Source organism: Acanthochromis polyacanthus, chromosome 22, assembly GCF_021347895.1.
Source record: "Acanthochromis polyacanthus isolate Apoly-LR-REF ecotype Palm Island chromosome 22, KAUST_Apoly_ChrSc, whole genome shotgun sequence".
Classification (NCBI taxonomy): domain Eukaryota; kingdom Metazoa; phylum Chordata; class Actinopteri; family Pomacentridae; genus Acanthochromis; species Acanthochromis polyacanthus.
In genome coordinates this window covers 15,923,072-15,939,477 of record NC_067134.1, presented here as the reverse complement: position 1 = coordinate 15,939,477, position 16,406 = coordinate 15,923,072, and the positions used below count along the sequence as shown (strand labels likewise).

At 39.2% G+C, this 16,406-nt stretch overlaps 2 protein-coding genes across 2 annotated transcripts in view; both read left to right on the top strand.

Moving 5' to 3' along the window:
• The first annotated feature begins 4,859 nt into the window (after window positions 1-4,859).
• On the top strand, window positions 4,860-9,043 carry gemin8 (gem (nuclear organelle) associated protein 8). Its single transcript, XM_022218755.2, has 4 exons — window positions 4,860-4,947; window positions 5,106-5,148; window positions 6,638-6,977; window positions 7,989-9,043. The coding sequence occupies exons 2-4, from the start codon at window positions 5,146-5,148 to the stop codon at window positions 8,246-8,248; spliced, it is 603 nt and encodes a 200-aa protein (XP_022074447.2). The 5' UTR covers window positions 4,860-4,947; window positions 5,106-5,145; the 3' UTR covers window positions 8,249-9,043.
• A 2,717-nt stretch (window positions 9,044-11,760) lies between these two features.
• The window catches only part of LOC110972255 (neuronal membrane glycoprotein M6-b-like), a 45,772-nt gene continuing 41,126 nt past the window's right edge, over window positions 11,761-16,406 (top strand). Inside the window, exon 1 of the mRNA XM_051942153.1 lies at window positions 11,761-11,779. Coding sequence (XP_051798113.1) covers window positions 11,776-11,779 — 4 coding nt within the window. The 5' untranslated portion in view covers window positions 11,761-11,775. The remainder of the gene's footprint in view (window positions 11,780-16,406) is intronic.

Sequence of the window (16,406 nt, the reverse complement as noted above, 5' to 3'; positions counted from 1 at the left end):
GCCGATGGAAAGTTTTCTAAAACAGAAGTGAATCTGACTGCTTCTACTTTCAATCGAAGCTTCACAATAATCCTGCGGGAGGAAACACTTCTTATTCCTGCACCCGAGAGGTTTCTGGACACTTATTTGGATATCAGATAAAATTACAGACGAGACCAGTCACAGATTCACAGGTCTGGAACCTGAACACCACACATGTTTTCATCACATCACTACGGCCTATTTTGGAGTAAAATGTGACATTGGTCAAAATATCTACTGTTTGCTGATGATAAATTTGTTTGATGGTCTTAAAAGTTTAAATGGGGGAAATACTCAAAAATGTAAGAATCCGAGATGGGAGCAAGTACCTTATCCTGGCACTGTACATATTTCGTGTACGGTCCAACAAATATCTGTGTATTAAGGGTTGGGTTGTATATTTCAACAGAGGTTATCCATAATGGATGTGACTCACAGGTGCGTTTACATTATCAGAATGTGCTTTTATTTTCAGTAGGTGAACCATAAATTGACAGTAAATGTCCATTTTAAAATGACACGGCATATTCCAGGTTGTTCTTGTTTTGATTTATTCAACTTTTGCACTTTTTATACTAATGATGCACATACATTATCCTCTTTTTTTGCTATAGACATACCAATAAAATACAATTAATTCAGTACAAAGTTGAGGTAATGAGTTTAAAAAAAATAGAAATAGTCAAGTGTTGTTTTCTTACACTAACAATTCAGGTTTATACAGTAAATGTTCATATGCTGGGTTTTAGTAAAGGATTAGGAATAAAAACTGTCCTGTTGGAGGTTAAAGATCAGACAAAGACGTTTTTCACAACCGGGCTGACAACTCAAACCGAAACGATCTGAATCACACTGAAACTCGACGTCTCCCACAACACCCTCTTACCTCTGACCATCAAAAACCTCCTCCACATGTCGGTAAACACTTAGACACAAGCAGAGGAGCCGGACACCGACACAGGAGGCAGGTTTCAGACAGCAACAGGCACGTTTTCAGAAATAAAGCGTGTACAAAAAAACAAAAAAAAACAACCAAAGTCCAAAAGGGAGACAAAGAAAGCACAGTTTGTTAAAGTTTTCAAAAAACTAAACACCAGACGAGCAGGTAGGTACCTGGACACTGATGCTGATTGCTGATGAGACGCAGCTGAAACCAATGAGGGCGAAATGGACAATGAAAAGGAGAGGAAAAATACAAGCAAAGACACATGCATATCATGTGTCATGTGTCACATTCAAAGACACACTCATATTGTGGCAGTAATGCTTGCAAAGAAGGTCAGAAACATCATTTTCAGTTGGCGGAAGCGTGAATTTGGGTCGTAAATTTGCTTTAAATTTCACATCTCAAAAAGAAAACATCTTCTTGGAACTTCAGTACCATTCAGTGTGTCAAATACAACCGTAACCGCGCTTTTTCTGTTGGACTTTTAATAAAACCTAATGTGATTCAGTGACTGTTTGTTCTACCTGATACTAAACCAGTTTGTTAAGTTTCTATTGAGTGCATTTTCTGCTATTAGGAGATCGAGAATTCATACTCAAACTGCTGCAAAGTTCTTTATGTTGCTCCAGATAAGAGCACAAGCGAAATACCTATAGAATAATATTTACAGTACATAGTAGACAGTATATATTGTATATGAACGACACAGAAAATTGGCTGTAAGCTGATTTATAAGGTACAAAACTCAGAAAATAACTTCATTGTTCTGATTTTTAAAAAATACTACTCACAGGTGTTATTAATACTAAGAAAAATGGTGATTCTCTATATATTTTTCAACATTTTCGATGTAACACTGCCTGCAGTTCAGCCAAAAAGTTGCAGAATTTTTGGTCATGTGACTATTGGTTGTAGCTTGGAAAAGCGCATCATTTATAGATTTATTCTTTTTTTATAACAGAATCTGGTCAAGGTAGATGGTCTTTTAAAATCATGTAAAGTAAAGTAATTCTGATGAAATATTGCATTAGATTGTGTTATTTTCCCTCAAGGAACGAAACATGACCTATGATTAATTGAATATCCCCAAATTCTTTCAATTTTTACAGCTTGGCTTTGACAAGTTGTATAATTTTAGCGTTCTTTTCTAGAGGCAACAAGCCACCACCTGTTATAGACAAGCATGGAAATGGTGTGCTAATAATTGCTGTATTTATGGTTAGCTTTCTTTAATACACTGTTTCTACAGTTTGCAGAAATATTTCATGTTATTTGCACCGAGAAGTGCAGTTTTCAGGGCTGCAGTCGTGTTGAGGATTCTTCCAGTTAATTTATGGCACTGAGAGAATTTAAAATCAGCCTGAATGCAGCAAAAGTGACTAAATGTCTCAAGAGAAGCACAGATTTAAAAGGTGCTCAGGCTCAGAGATCAGTTAAATTTATATCACTGACCGATGCAGCAGCCCACTCAGAAAAAAAGGGTAAGAACATACATGACAAAAACCACAACTTCCAAAACACCCTTTATATTCATTTTTGGTCTCGGTGTCGTGGTTTTAACACTGGGCGGCTCACTTTCACCTTCTTGAGAACTGTGCCGGAAAATGCATTTTAGTTCTTCAAAGAGCCAAATCAAACACGGTAGATGTCTGACTGACTTAACATATTAAAATCCTCCTTGTTTCACACATAAGAGGGCTGTTTGTTGTGGACTAAAGGCCTGCACATACAGCAAAAGATCAGATCCGCCAGCAGAGGGCGGAAGAGACACAAATGAATTCCAGATTGTTCTATTAAAACATGTCTGTGTACCAATCCATGATTCATGTGCAACATTTAACTAGAAAAGGACTCAGAGAGCGCAGTACTCCTCCAAGGCTGTCCATTCCCCTATATGGTATTGTCAGAAATGTAGCATTTTTTTTAAAAAGAAATGCAGCATTTGTTTATTAGTTATTGATGATCAGAAATCATAACAACATAGAATGTGTCCATTTAATATAGATTTACCCTCAAACAAAATGAGCTTGCGCTGAGCACAGGCGTGTGTTATGCATGTATACGTTATCTACGGAGACCGAATTGCATGACCTAAATATGTAGCGGGCGGCGGGAATTGATAGGACTCAGAAACACCCCCACAATTTAATCAATTGTTCCTTGTATCATTTTCGACGGAGAAGTCTTGATAAGTTTGCGGTGGTTGAGTTGCAGTAGGATCGCAATCGTGATCGTCAGCTGACTTGTGCATCATAAGTCATTGGTTTGTAATTAACTTCTTTAGGCATCTTGTACACATAAATATGAACGTAAGGTTAACCATATTTGCACTGTACGCAGCAAAAAAACTAAAATAACAATTAAACATGCACTTGTTGTCATATATTATGTAAATCCAAGTAAATGTAGCTTAAATTCATCCAGACATTGCAACCTCTCACGATTACTATCCTTCCAGCTCTATAAATACTAAAACATAACATCCAAAATCCACACTCCACTCTGTATAATAATGTCTATGTGGAAATCACTGTTACCACAGCATCAAACCGGGGTAAAATTCAAAGACAAAATGCTTATGCTTATTCTATAAATGCGTGTTTTATTGTGTTAACGCTTCCATTCACACAACACAGCAGGAAATGTGTTTTGAAAAGACACATCTGTCTTCTTGCATTTCCTCTGAAAGCTTTGAAGCCTCAAGCCAAAGCATGACCCAGTTAGACAGTCAAACATATCTCACAGCGCTCCGACACTCAAACTGCTCGCTTTTACGCCCGCGTCCTAAAATACGACGACGTCCTTCAGCGCGTAATGAAGCATTTCAGGAGGCTTTCGCTGCTCCAGAGTCAAATCTCAGCTTGACTCTGTGAAATTCTGCTTCAAATGCAACAGTTTCTGGTGAATTAGTAAAAAAATAGATTCTGCTAAATAAAAATGTGCTAAATGAGGGGGGGAGAATAGCCTCAGAAGTATTAAATTCAGTTATTAAAATGATTTCGCAGTCATGTGTAATGACATCAGAAGGTAGCCAATGTTAAGGTGATGCTAGTTAAAGCAATTTTTGTTAAAAGAAAAAAAAACATCAGTTAAGTTGGCCAGTTTCAACAATACAGTCAATTAGAAGGAGAGCTGTACTTAAATGGTCTTCCAGAATATACTCCCATTAATGCCACGTAACATAACGCTATAATAAATCTCCTTATCTGAGCTCAACCTCTCGTATTATTTAGATTTGTCTTCCTTGACAATGCTAAGAGACCAGAAAGAAGCCACTTGAACGGATTTAATCTTCTGAACCCCAAAACCTGCAGGAAAAACCCACAGTGAGGAAAAATGTGACCGGAGTATAAAAAAATACCCAGAAACTACTTGAGGTCGAGAGAGAAACATAGGAAATTGGCAGAGATTCCATTCAGCGAAGTCCAATGAGAGAAAACTCCACCTTTGTCAGTTATAATAGACAGCATAAAGCATGGCTAATTAATAATCAAATTTATAAACATTGACAAAAATCAGGCACTTTAATTAGAAGCACTTTTTGACAGGCACTACCTAGAAAGCACTTTACTAAAATATGAGCACTTTAGGGGAGGTTTAACACCCCCAGGATTAATTTATCATCATTGTTTTACTGTTTTTTTCTGTTATGTTTGGGATGTAAATTAGCATTTTGCTAAATCCGGCTCATTTACTGCATCCTTGAGTAAACTTATGAGATTGCATGTTCATTAATATTCACTGTCCTGTCCAAATAAATACAGCAATTAAATTGAATTCAAATTATTTATCTTTTAAGTAATGTTATCTACCAAGTTTTCTGCTCATGACTTACTTTAATATTGCTGCGTGTCCGCACAGCGTCCACTTGATGGCGCCACACAGCTGGTAGCGCTGTTGCTGTGCCTCAAAGGACGCTGGGAGATTTCCTAACAGGAAGTAGCATGAGCCGCTAACAGCTAACGGCTAACAGCACTCGGGTAAATGTGTTTAAGTTTAAGATATTCAGCGTGTGTTCACGTGTGCATGGATGAGTCGCTTCATGCGGTTTATTTCGGTGAAATTGTGGCATCCATGTTTGTTTTGTGCATTTAAGTTGGCTGTTTAAGTGACTCCGTGTTTGTCTACATCTCTGTAGGTTTGAAGAAAGAGCCGTTCGGCTGCATCCATCTGCAGTCATGGTAAGAAAACCGAGGTTTATTTTGTAGCTGCAAAGAAGAGCAGCACATCCTTCTGATCCTGTCTCAGTTTTACTCACTGTGGGTTCATTTTTCACTGTTCTGCACCTCTACGGAAACAGAACAGCCATGAAGAATGTCTAGTGTGCAGCATAACAAAGTCACAATAATAAAATACCATAAATCCTTACAATAATAATATACAAATTTAATTGCAATATTTAATTTAAAAATACATGGTGACAACATAAAAACATTTTACTAATTACATTTTATGCATTTTCTTACTGGTCTGGCTCTGAATTTTAGTTATGTTACATTTAGTCTCAGCAAAGTCAGTAGTGGCTTCACAGTTGTGCCAAGGAGTGCATAATATTTTTTAATATATTTAAGTTTTCTAAATGAACAGCAAGTTACAGATTATTAGTCTTTCAAAAAGTTTTTAAAAAAATCAGTTTTACTGTCTCTGGTAAATGGTACAATTTTGGTGATTGAAAAAAGGCTTAATTTACTAATATTTTCGTATTTAACTCTCTGAACCATGGGCAGTTTCTTGGCTAAATTTCTTGGATTATTTATTTTTACAAAAATTAAAAACAAAACCTACATTTTCCAAGTTCCCACAGATGATACCAATGCTAAGGAAATAATGGTGACTCCACATGCTGCATTTTACTGCCAAAATGTTATTTTTTTTTCCTACACTTGCTTATCTATAGCTAAACACTGCCTGCAGTACAGCCAAAAATTTAGAATTTTTGTCACTTAGCTGTTGGTCACAGTAGAGTCACTAATAGCTTCACGACTTAACCAGCCACTAGAGAATTTTTTTGTTTTTTTCCCCAGTTTATAATTTCTATGATTTGTGCAGAATAAAGTGATTTTGATGAAATATCAATTTCAAGCTCTGATTGGATCAAATTTTCTAATGGAACACTACAGGTCGAAAATCCAATAATTCTTAATGTTTTTACAGTTTCTAGCTCTGATGAATGGTGTTATTTGGCCTTTAAGATAACATGCCTTTCAAATGTGCTGGCAGGTTTCTTGGTTCAGGATAAATCTCTAATCTGTTGACAGGTTTTCCTTTTGTAATCTGTGGTTCATTCATTTGCATTCTGTGATTTGTAAACGGAAACTCAATCGTAAGCTCACACATTATCATTTATTCATAAGTTAATCATTTATTAATGAACAGCTGCTTATGTAGAGAAATGTGTTTACAGGTGACTGCTAGAGTTTCGAATATGGTCAAGAAGAACTCCATAGTTTCTCTTTGGGAGAAATGTGGAACAAATAATTTTCTCCTTTGTTGCCATAAATGAAATGTACTAATGACCAGTGGTGTGTTGTTTTGTTGTACCAATTTCACGTCCATGTCAGAACTGTCCAGCATACTTTTATATTACTGCACAACCAGCAGCTTAAAGTGGAAAAATAATCACACGTGAGGTTCTGAATAACATAAACCCTGTTGGTTCCGTCTCATTAGCAGGAGGACATCAACACTGTGAAGTCCTGGTTTTCCAGCCCTGTGTACAGCCGCTACTGGCTGCACTACCAGCAGGCCATGTCCTGGCACCGGAGACACCAGCAGGCCTATAGAAAGGCCCTGCAGGCTGCATACGGACCTGAACACTGGCGACAGCAGCAGCATCCCGGCAGCCACCAGCGCTACGCAGACTGGAACGAAGAAGAGAGCGAAGGTGGAGGGGAAGGCGACGAGGAGAGCAGCTCAGACAGCGACATCGAGTGTGACGTCAGCAACATGGAGATCAGCGAGGAGCTTCGGCAATACTTCGCCCAGACGGAAAGACACAGAGAGGAGCTGAGTAAGTTAAAGGAGGCGGCAGGTGTAGAGATGGAAAGCAGGAGGGAAAAAATGATTTGCAATGGAATGATTAGTTCCAGTAAAGAGGTCACAGTTTATGTCAGCACAACAATGAAAGGCAGACATGAGTGAGTAGTTCAACCATTTGATTTTTTTTATTTGGGCTGTAAAAGAGTCAGAAATCATACTCGGTGATTTCTTTTACCCTTTTTTTCAGAACAATCTAAGCTTGCAATATCTGACATAAACTATGTGTTTAGACAAATAGCTTAAAGTGGGGGAAAAAACAAAAAACTGACTTGGATTTTACAAAATTAGGAACTGGAGTAGAACATGAACAAAATATTAGACAACAAAAATGTAAAATATGAACTATAATAAATATTTACAAAAAATTTAATATTAAATTACTTGTAAAATGGGAGCAGCGCCGCTCCCGTGGGATTGTGTGATGGACGTCGTTGCACGCGTTTCCTTTGACACACTAATACCTCATAAGTGCATCTTCTCTTCTTTCAGGAACCTTTTGAATTTTCTCTCTAGTGCAAATGGCTGAGGCGTTACGGTAATTTAAAGAGCGCTCTTAAAATAAGAGTGGCGCCGCTCCTGTGAGATTAAAAGGGTTCAGCACAAGTCTTTCTTTTGTGTGTGCATTTCTGTAAAGGTTCATAAAGTTAAACGACATAAATTTTGTCATTTACCCTCATTCTCGTGCAGCCCAGGGTGGGTACTTTGTAGCCTACTAGCATGTTGATGTACTTGTGCCAACAAAACAAAAGTTCTTGTCATGTGGAGATGATGGGATTCTCTAATTTTCACCTTTTTAAGAGTTTGAAAGTTGGATTTTGACACTCCAGTCTTCACTGTTTTGAGGACTGGTGATAAATTGCTTTGCCAGTGGATGCACAGTCAGAATTATTTATCATAGTTTAAAAAAAAACAAAAAACAACTCAGTGTGATGTGACGATACTGCTGCGTGTCTCTAAATATCTTCTCGTGGCGCCGTTGCAGAGAAGCAGCAGCAGTTAGAGGCCGAGCAGCAGGACGGCTACGTTCCGGCCGACCAGGACCTTCACGCCGTCTCCTGGAGAAGCAGCGTCGCTCCTCCGACCGAGCGACCCGGCGAGAGGCGAGCGGCTGAGATGAAGAAGCTGTACGGCGAGGACGCCGCCAAGATCTCGGCCATGGAGGCGGCGATGCAGCTGACTTTCGACAGAAACTGTGACCTGAAGAAGCCAAAATACTGGCCGGTCATCCCGCTGAAACTGTAGCGACTGCCGGCAGAGCTGTTGGATCTGGAGGAGATCCCTGCTCGGGTTTCTCGGAGAGACAGCAGCTTCATCGGATAATGGATTGCGGCTGTTGGAGCTGCTGATGTAGAAGTAATGGTGTGGGTTAACTGAGTGTAATAAGTTATTTTAAGCACCAAAAAAAGTTGCAGAAATGAGCCGAGTTTCTGCTCAGCCAGACGCGAATGTCACTGACCTGTCAGCTGCTGCCACGAATGAAAACCTGTGGCTGTGATATTCCATTCCAGGCTGGTCTCCTCAGGCTCTCACATAAATAGTTTTTAACTTATTGCATCAAACACTAGAGCATAGTATTGATTTTTCGGAGAGAATGCAAAGCAAGAATGAATTTGAGCTGAGGGTCAGTACAGTCAACCTGCCGCCGTAGGTGATGTAAATACACTCAAACAGCATGTGTTTCCTCCTAATCTGGTTCTGTTTACCCTCCAGCTCGGTGATGCTTCATGCTGCAGTAGCTCCTCTTATGCCTGTCAACTTAGTTTAACCACACAAACATTCTCAGCCTCGTCGTCTGCTCAGATTCCTGCATGGCTGCTCCTGATATTCCGCTTCTCGACACCACAACTGATTTGCTGTTGTTGCTTCTGAACTGCGGCCTCCGATTCTGACATTTCACCGCGCTCAAGATGCTTCCTCAGGAGGGGCGTCGACTTGGCTCTTTTATCTTATGTTTGCACATATGAATATTTTTTTGAGACTTGATGTGTTTTTTTTAAATATTCTGTTTGTAATAAAGTATTTTAAGTCTGGATAAAACCTACTTCGTCAGTGGGGATTTCTTGGTGACCTCTTTGAGTAATCTGATTACATAACTGCTCTCTGCATCCAAAAACTGGGCCATATATGCATTTAAGTTCATTTTACACTTTTTCACATCTCCTTCAGATCTTCATTTGGCTGTCAAGTGTTTCTGAAGCCTTTCTTGTCCACTGCGTCAAAGCGATTTGCAAGGATGAGCAAGCGCCAAGAAGACACTAATGCACAGACTCACTTTGCATTTTCATCTCATTCCACGTCTGAATCTGACAAATAATGTCTGTGCGGGCAAATGGCTTAAAATGAAGCACATGCACCTCAACAGTTCATTTGTGAACTGCAAAACCTGCCAGTATGTTTGAAAGGCTTCTTTGAAGAAACAAAAAGCTAAAATTACACAAAAACTGTGAAAAGAATTGTGACGTTTTTAGCAAATCATATGTGATGTGTAGTTCTGCTGTGAGATTTACACAGAATCACACTATGTACAATTTTAAAAATTGCAAAAAAATTCAACCATTTAAATTCACCAGACTCTGTCAAAAACTAAAAATTCTCCACTCCTTGGCACAACCAAAAAGATGCTAGTGACTTTCCTACAACAAACAGTCACGTAATAAAAAAATCAGGGACTTTTCAGCTGAACTGCAGGCAGTGTTTACACAGCAGATAGTATTGAAACAAAACAAAAATGTAGATAGTAAAATATCTAGTATGTGGCGCTTTTTATTTTCTCGTATTGGTGACATCTGTGGGCACTTGGCAAAATGTTATACATTGGATTCCAGTTTATTAATTTAAAAAAAAAAAAAAAATCAAAGAAATTCAGCTTTTGCTTCCGCTTTTCTAAATTATTTAAGACACTGTAACTGCATCATAAATCAGTTATTAAAGACAGTTTTAAATCATCTCTACTTCTAGTCACGGTTGTTCTGCTTCCATAGTGGTGCTGGACTTCATGTTGCAGTGAAAAATGAGCCTACAGTGAGTAAAAATGCAAAAATAGAAGGCAAACAAAGCTTCTAGAGACTACTGGTCTTCTTTCATGATTTGGAGAAAAAATTAAGACTATTTTTTTGTACTTCTGGTTAAAAAAAAATTGTTCAGTTTAGATAATTGTGCACAACACATTCCTGAGCTGTTCAGTTTTGACCAGTGACTATAAAAGGTCTTAAAATTTGGCTTTATTTTAATGGCACAATGCTAACAAGAACTGGATGCTTAATTCTGGCATGTCAACAAGAGTCATAGTAAGGCACTAGACTATTCACAACTCTATTAGTCGTGTAAAAAGTTCACTTCAGTCACCTTTGAATGTCTGACAGTGCGATTCCATCGCCAAAAATGTCTGTCAACTTCACCGAGTCCCGCAGGATGAACGGAGCGACACTTTACAAGCTGCATCATCAACCTCCTTCCAATATACACTACCAGTCAAAAGTTTGGACACGCCACAGCAGGTGAAACCAAAGATCTCAAATTTGGCCTCACCAGATCAAAGCACAGATTTCCACTGGTCTAATGTCCATTCCTTGTGTTTCTTGGCCCAAACAAATCTCTTCTGCTTGTTGCTTTTCCTTAGTAGTGGTTTCTAAGCAGCTATTTGACCATAAAGGCTGATTGGTCAGTCTCCTCTTAACAGTTGATGTAGAGATGTGTCTGCTACTAGAACTCTGTGCGGCATTTATCTGGGCTCTAATCCGAGGTGTTGTTAACTTGCCATTTCTGAGACTGGTGACTCGATCCTCAGCAGCAGAGGTGACTCTTGGTCTTCCTTTCCTGGAGTGGTCCTCACGTGAGCCAGTTTCGTCATAGCGCTTGATGGTTTTTTGCGCCCGCTCTTGGGCATTCAGAGTTTTTCCAATTATCCGGCCTGACTGACCTTCAGTTCTTAAAATTATGATGGACTGTCATTTCTTTTTTCTTAGCTGATTGGTTCTTCCCACAACACGGATTCTAAGTTGTCAAATAGAGCTGTCAACTGTGTACCAACCTGACTTCTGCACAACAGAGCTGATGGTCCCAACCTCATTAAGAAGTTCCAATTAACCTTGACGAGACACACCTGTGAAGTGAAAACCATTTCAGATGACGACCTCGTGAAGCTCATGGAGAGCTTTTCTTGTTCCATACATGTTCACTCATAGTTTTGATGCCTTCAGTGAGAATGTACAATGCAAATAGTCATGAAAATAAAGAAAACCATGAAATGAGAAGGTGTCCAAATGTTTGACTGGTTGTGGTTGTTTCATTCTGTTTTAAAGATGCCATGTTTTGAAAAAATAACCAATCCGTCATAGTAAAAAGAATGTAAAGAATGTAGCTGTGCATTAGTCTATTACAAGATAGCATCACGTTCATACTTAGAGATATCATATAATATCCATGGATGCTTAAAAATATGTGCCCATGTGCAGAGAAGAAAAACAATAATGCTGTTTCCATGGATAAATATCGCGAGAAAATCCGAGAACACATATACATCTTAATCAAAACATGCCGTGATGTTGTTGCACTTCAAAGCTGTCTAATGCGTTTGGATTATTGAAGTCTGATCCATCTCTCCCCCTCCTCTAGCACTGACGTCACCCTCCTCACCCCTCCTCCCTCCCCGGTTCCGTAACGGGACGTCCAGTTGTTTCCTCCCTCCTCCTCCTTATCTTACTCAGACAACCTGTGGACATCATCTCACTCACTTTTGTCTCAGGGCCAGTTTCCACAGGAGCTCAAACATGGGTAGGAAAACTATGATTTACATTTTCCCGTTTTTATTCACACTTTAACGTTAGAAACTGATAAGTAAACCGGCTGATGGTGATGCGTTTGCGTGCGGATGCTGCAGGATCTTGTGACGCACCGCGGTTGTCGGTGTCATAGACTCTAATTTGCATGTCTGCTAATCAGTTTAAAGGCTCGAACGTGTGAAAGCAGCTCAGTCTGTTAACTTTCACCTCTTCAACCTGATTCTTTTTGCTCTCTTTTGTCCCTGCGTGCTCAGTTTTACTTTTTGCGCCATTCCAATACGCGTGCCAAATGTGCTCCATGCGCCATCAGCAGAAAGCGTGCAAAGAAAGAGTCCTGTGCACAGTGTGTGTTTCGCATGACAGTGTGCAGGGCTTAAAACAAGAACAATATATCCAAAGACAATGAAGATTTTACAATTTATAGCAAATTTCCCTTCAAAATATTCTCTTTCTGCCTCTTTCCTGCAGTGCTACACCTTCTGTAGTAAGTTGAATATTTGCAAAAATCTAATTTTGAGCAACATATGTGCATTTTTCATGCTGCAAAGTGAAATTTTCCAGCCTGTAGCTGAGGGTAAAGGCTCACTTCATCGTCCCCATGTCAGGTACTCATGTGAGAGTTGATGTTGATTGGATTAGGAGGGAGTGATCCGCTGCCTGGATGTGGATTAAACAGGCTGGACAGGCCTGAAACACTGACCAACAGTTGTTGTTGTATAGATGTTCATGCATGCTGCAGGATAAAGAATTGGGCTTATTTAGTCAGGTTTTCTCACTGAGATTAAGATTTTTCGCAGCGAGCAGAGGTTCGAGCATCAGAAACAGCCACAAACATCTTTAAAAGTGTTCAAAATTCAAAGTTTTAATTCTTACAACAGGACTTTCAGAAATTGACAGTTTGTGGGACTCTTGTTATTGCTGGTAAAAGACATTTTCAGATGAAAGTTGCCAAAATTAAAGAACTAGAACCCAACTATTCGTGGATTTTTAGGGCTGTTGCCCTGTTGTCACTATTTTTGACAATGCTGTGAAAGTAGCTACATGGTTTGCTAGCTAGCAAATGTAGCAAGCTGAGAATAGATGGTTGTCACAGGAAAGTTAAAGATGAAGACATTATTTATTACTTTACAACATTGCATCTCACTAATGAGGTGACGACTTAGCGTGAAGTCAACACTTAACATAGCTAACTGGCTAGCTACCTTGCTAACATAGCAGCCAAATGTTGTTTGATCATGACATGCCAGCTATTACAGTGTTATAAGAGCGTTATAGTGAAAAGAAAAAATATGAAGAAAACAGTGAATCACATGATACACTGGAATTAACATCATCAAACAGTTTTCCAAAAGAATAGGTAGAACAAAGCTATGTCCTCTTTTTCATATTTTCATGACATTGTCAGTCTTGATTGAATGTCTCACTCTACCTCATGCAACCCTGTTAGCATATTATCAGAAGAAGACAAATAGTTTTTACTTTTTTCTTTACTGTTTTCCATCAGTAAGTTTGTTCTCTTGGTCAGCAGTAACAGCTAGCTAAATATCTAGCTTCTATTCCTGAGAAAAAGTTCACATTAGCATGGATTAGCAACCCTGTTACTGTGATTAGAGTAGGGTTAGGGAACAACATATAAAACATTGAATAAAAGTGCTACCATTGATGTGTAAGGTGAGCCAATCAAGCCTTTGATAGTTTATTACCTTTTATTGATGTATATGGAGCAGATGTAGCCCAAATGACCTCCAATTCTGGACTGACCCATAACATCTAAAATGTTAAATAAAGGCCTTTATGTGCAGTAAACAGAACTAATCAGGATAGTTGCTGACACTGATAACATCAGTTATTCAGGCATGAAAAGCCAAACAGAACCAACCAAACAGAGGACAAAGCATTCTGGACACATTTAGGTGTCTTATTGTGCATCATCACCATGGGTTCATTTTTCTCTGCAGTATAAAGTCCAGTACTTCTATAGAAACAGCACAAACGCGACTAAAAATAGAGAGAAATCCGAAATATTTTCTCTGCAGTTTGACAAAGTTATAAAGCTGTAAAGCGTAAAAACAGAAGGAAATTTGAAAGTTGGGTTTTTCAATTATTTATTCTGCTAAAAGCATTTTCCCACAGTGCCACCAGATGTTAACAATACTGCAAAAATGGTGACTACATAATATAGATGTTTAACTATTTTCATCGTATATATACACTATTGTTCAAAAGTTTGGGGTCACTTAATCTACCTCCATACTCTGCTGTCTACTTTGTATAAATATATCCTGCAACTAAGAAATCTCCCTTATTTTTTCATTACATGACTGTTGGTCACAGCTATGTGACTAATGGCTTCTTGGTTGCGTGAAGGAGTGCAGAATTTTTTATTTTCACGGAATTTGTTAAGTGCTAACGGTTAATTTTTGGCTTATTTTTTAATGAGATGTGTGCTGAATTTAATGAAATATGATTTTATGATTGGCTGAAGGACTGTCTAAAGTTGAATATTTGAGAATTTTGTCAGTTTATTAAAGTTTCTGACTCTGATAAATGGTTCAATTTTGGTGATTTTTTTTAAATCGATAACATGCCTTTCACATCCACCAGTGGGTTTTGGAGTTCAGAGGTTTAAAGTAACAGGAGCTGGATTCAGATTAAAATGCTGCGAGGCCTTGAAATGTTTTGCATTCCTGCTATTTTCTATTAATGTGACTCGTTTAGAAGTCTGTATGTAACTGAATTGCCATCACACAGTGCTTGACACGGTAGAAAACAGATTGCAGATGTGATGACACCACTGTGTCCTGGCAGAAGTTCAGCTTGATCTCCGTTTCTGTTTTCCTGGAGGCTGACCTGAAACCAGTTTGATCTCATTAGTCCTCTGATCCAGAGAACTTTATCAGGCGTTTTCATCCACTCCTCCAGATCTGCCTCTCTCTCGTTCTTTGTCTCTCTCCCATTCATAACATCTGTTTCCAATAAGGCAGCGGGCCTGTTTATCGCCTTCAGGCTGGTGAGAAGTTGAGAACAGACAGGATGTAGCCAAGTGACATGATTTACTGCGATGGGAAGCCGGAGCCATTTTTCTGCAGGAAGCCACTGTAAACTTCTCCTCTTTCAGCTCCCCGGTTTCGCCTGTTATTCCCCCCAAACTGCTACTTTCATCTCATCATCGTCAGCCTCATCATCCCATCTTTCATCTGCATCTGCTCCCCTCATCATCTCCCCACTCATTGTCTTCATCATTATCCATTCCACCTCCCCCTCCCCCCCCAACCTCCTCCTCCTCCTCCTCCTTCGTGAATTCGCTCTTTGTGCTCTCTTTCTTTTCTTTTTCCCCCCCCCCCTTTCTCGCCGCAATTCGTCTCTCTGCTCGGCTGTGTGTGGAAACTCATATCCTCTCGCATCCTCTCCTGTGGCTTTGCGACGCGCTGATCTGCAGAGAGGATACTGAACGCAACAGCCGTCATCAGACCGACTTCAAAGGCTGCAGATTTGAAAGGATTGTTTTACTCTGAAGGAATAAATGATCACTCAGCTGGAAAAAAAAAAAGAGGAGAAAGTGGAACGATCCACTGACCCGATTACAATAACTGTAAACCAACACTTAATGCAGCAGCACTGTCATTCTGATTCATAACCACAATTAGTGCTGTGGTTTTTAAGACTTTACACACCTTTAAATGTCACATTTGCTCATAAAATGACACGAAATATGCTCTAATCAGGGTGTTGTGCTTTAAACTAATATGTTAAAGCTGCACAATATTTCACATCTCTTGCAGTTTGTCTTGATCCCGTCACATTTTTCCTCACTGTGGACTCATTTTTCACTGCTGTATAAAGTCCTGCGATCACTATGGAAACAGAACAACCACGTCAGGAAATAGAGCAAATTTCTTCTGTGCAATTTCGGAAAATTATGGTGCCATAAATCACACAATGGGAAGTTATTCAAATTAAAAGCACTTGGAATCAGTATTTACATTGTGTCAAGAGTCCACAAGAAAAATAAGGTGATTCTACATACTACTTGCAGAATTTCTTAATTTGTTTCATCTGTCTTGTGTCTGCAGTTCAGCTGAAAATTCCCTGAATATTTGTCACATGACTGTTAGTTGCAGCTGAGTGAGTCACGGCTTCGCAATAGCACAGAGGAGCACGCATTACTATTTTTTTTAACACTATCTGGTTCGAGGAAGTGCTTGATTTTTGGCAACTATTTGAAATGACATGTGTGGAATAATAGAATTTAAGCTTAGACAGGATGAGTCTAAGATATTCTGTTTCCCACCCCGTCAAATCTTGTAATTTTGCGGATTTTTTTCAGTAGTTTAAGAGTTCAGACATTTGTAACTTTTGCAGCATCTGTGCTTCATCTGGGTTTGTGGATTTATTGATGCCGTTTTCACAGAAACCTACAGCCTGAGGTCCAGACCTTTTAGTGTTTGGTTTCTTAACACATGTACCGCATTGATTTTGGCATTGATCTCATGTTTTTTGCCCTCTGTATGGTGGGGTTTTAGTGCTTAGTTGAATATTTTCTTGGAGCTGCTGTGCCATTGACTTGGCTGTGTGAGGTCTTTGCATTTCATCTGCGTCCTCTACACTCCCACCTCCCA

Coding starts and splice junctions, on each gene's coding strand:
- gemin8 (XM_022218755.2), top strand. Junction 6,978..7,988: donor AAGACACAGAGAGGAGCTGA/GTAAGTTAAAGG, acceptor GCGCCGTTGCAG/AGAAGCAGCAGCAGTTAGAG.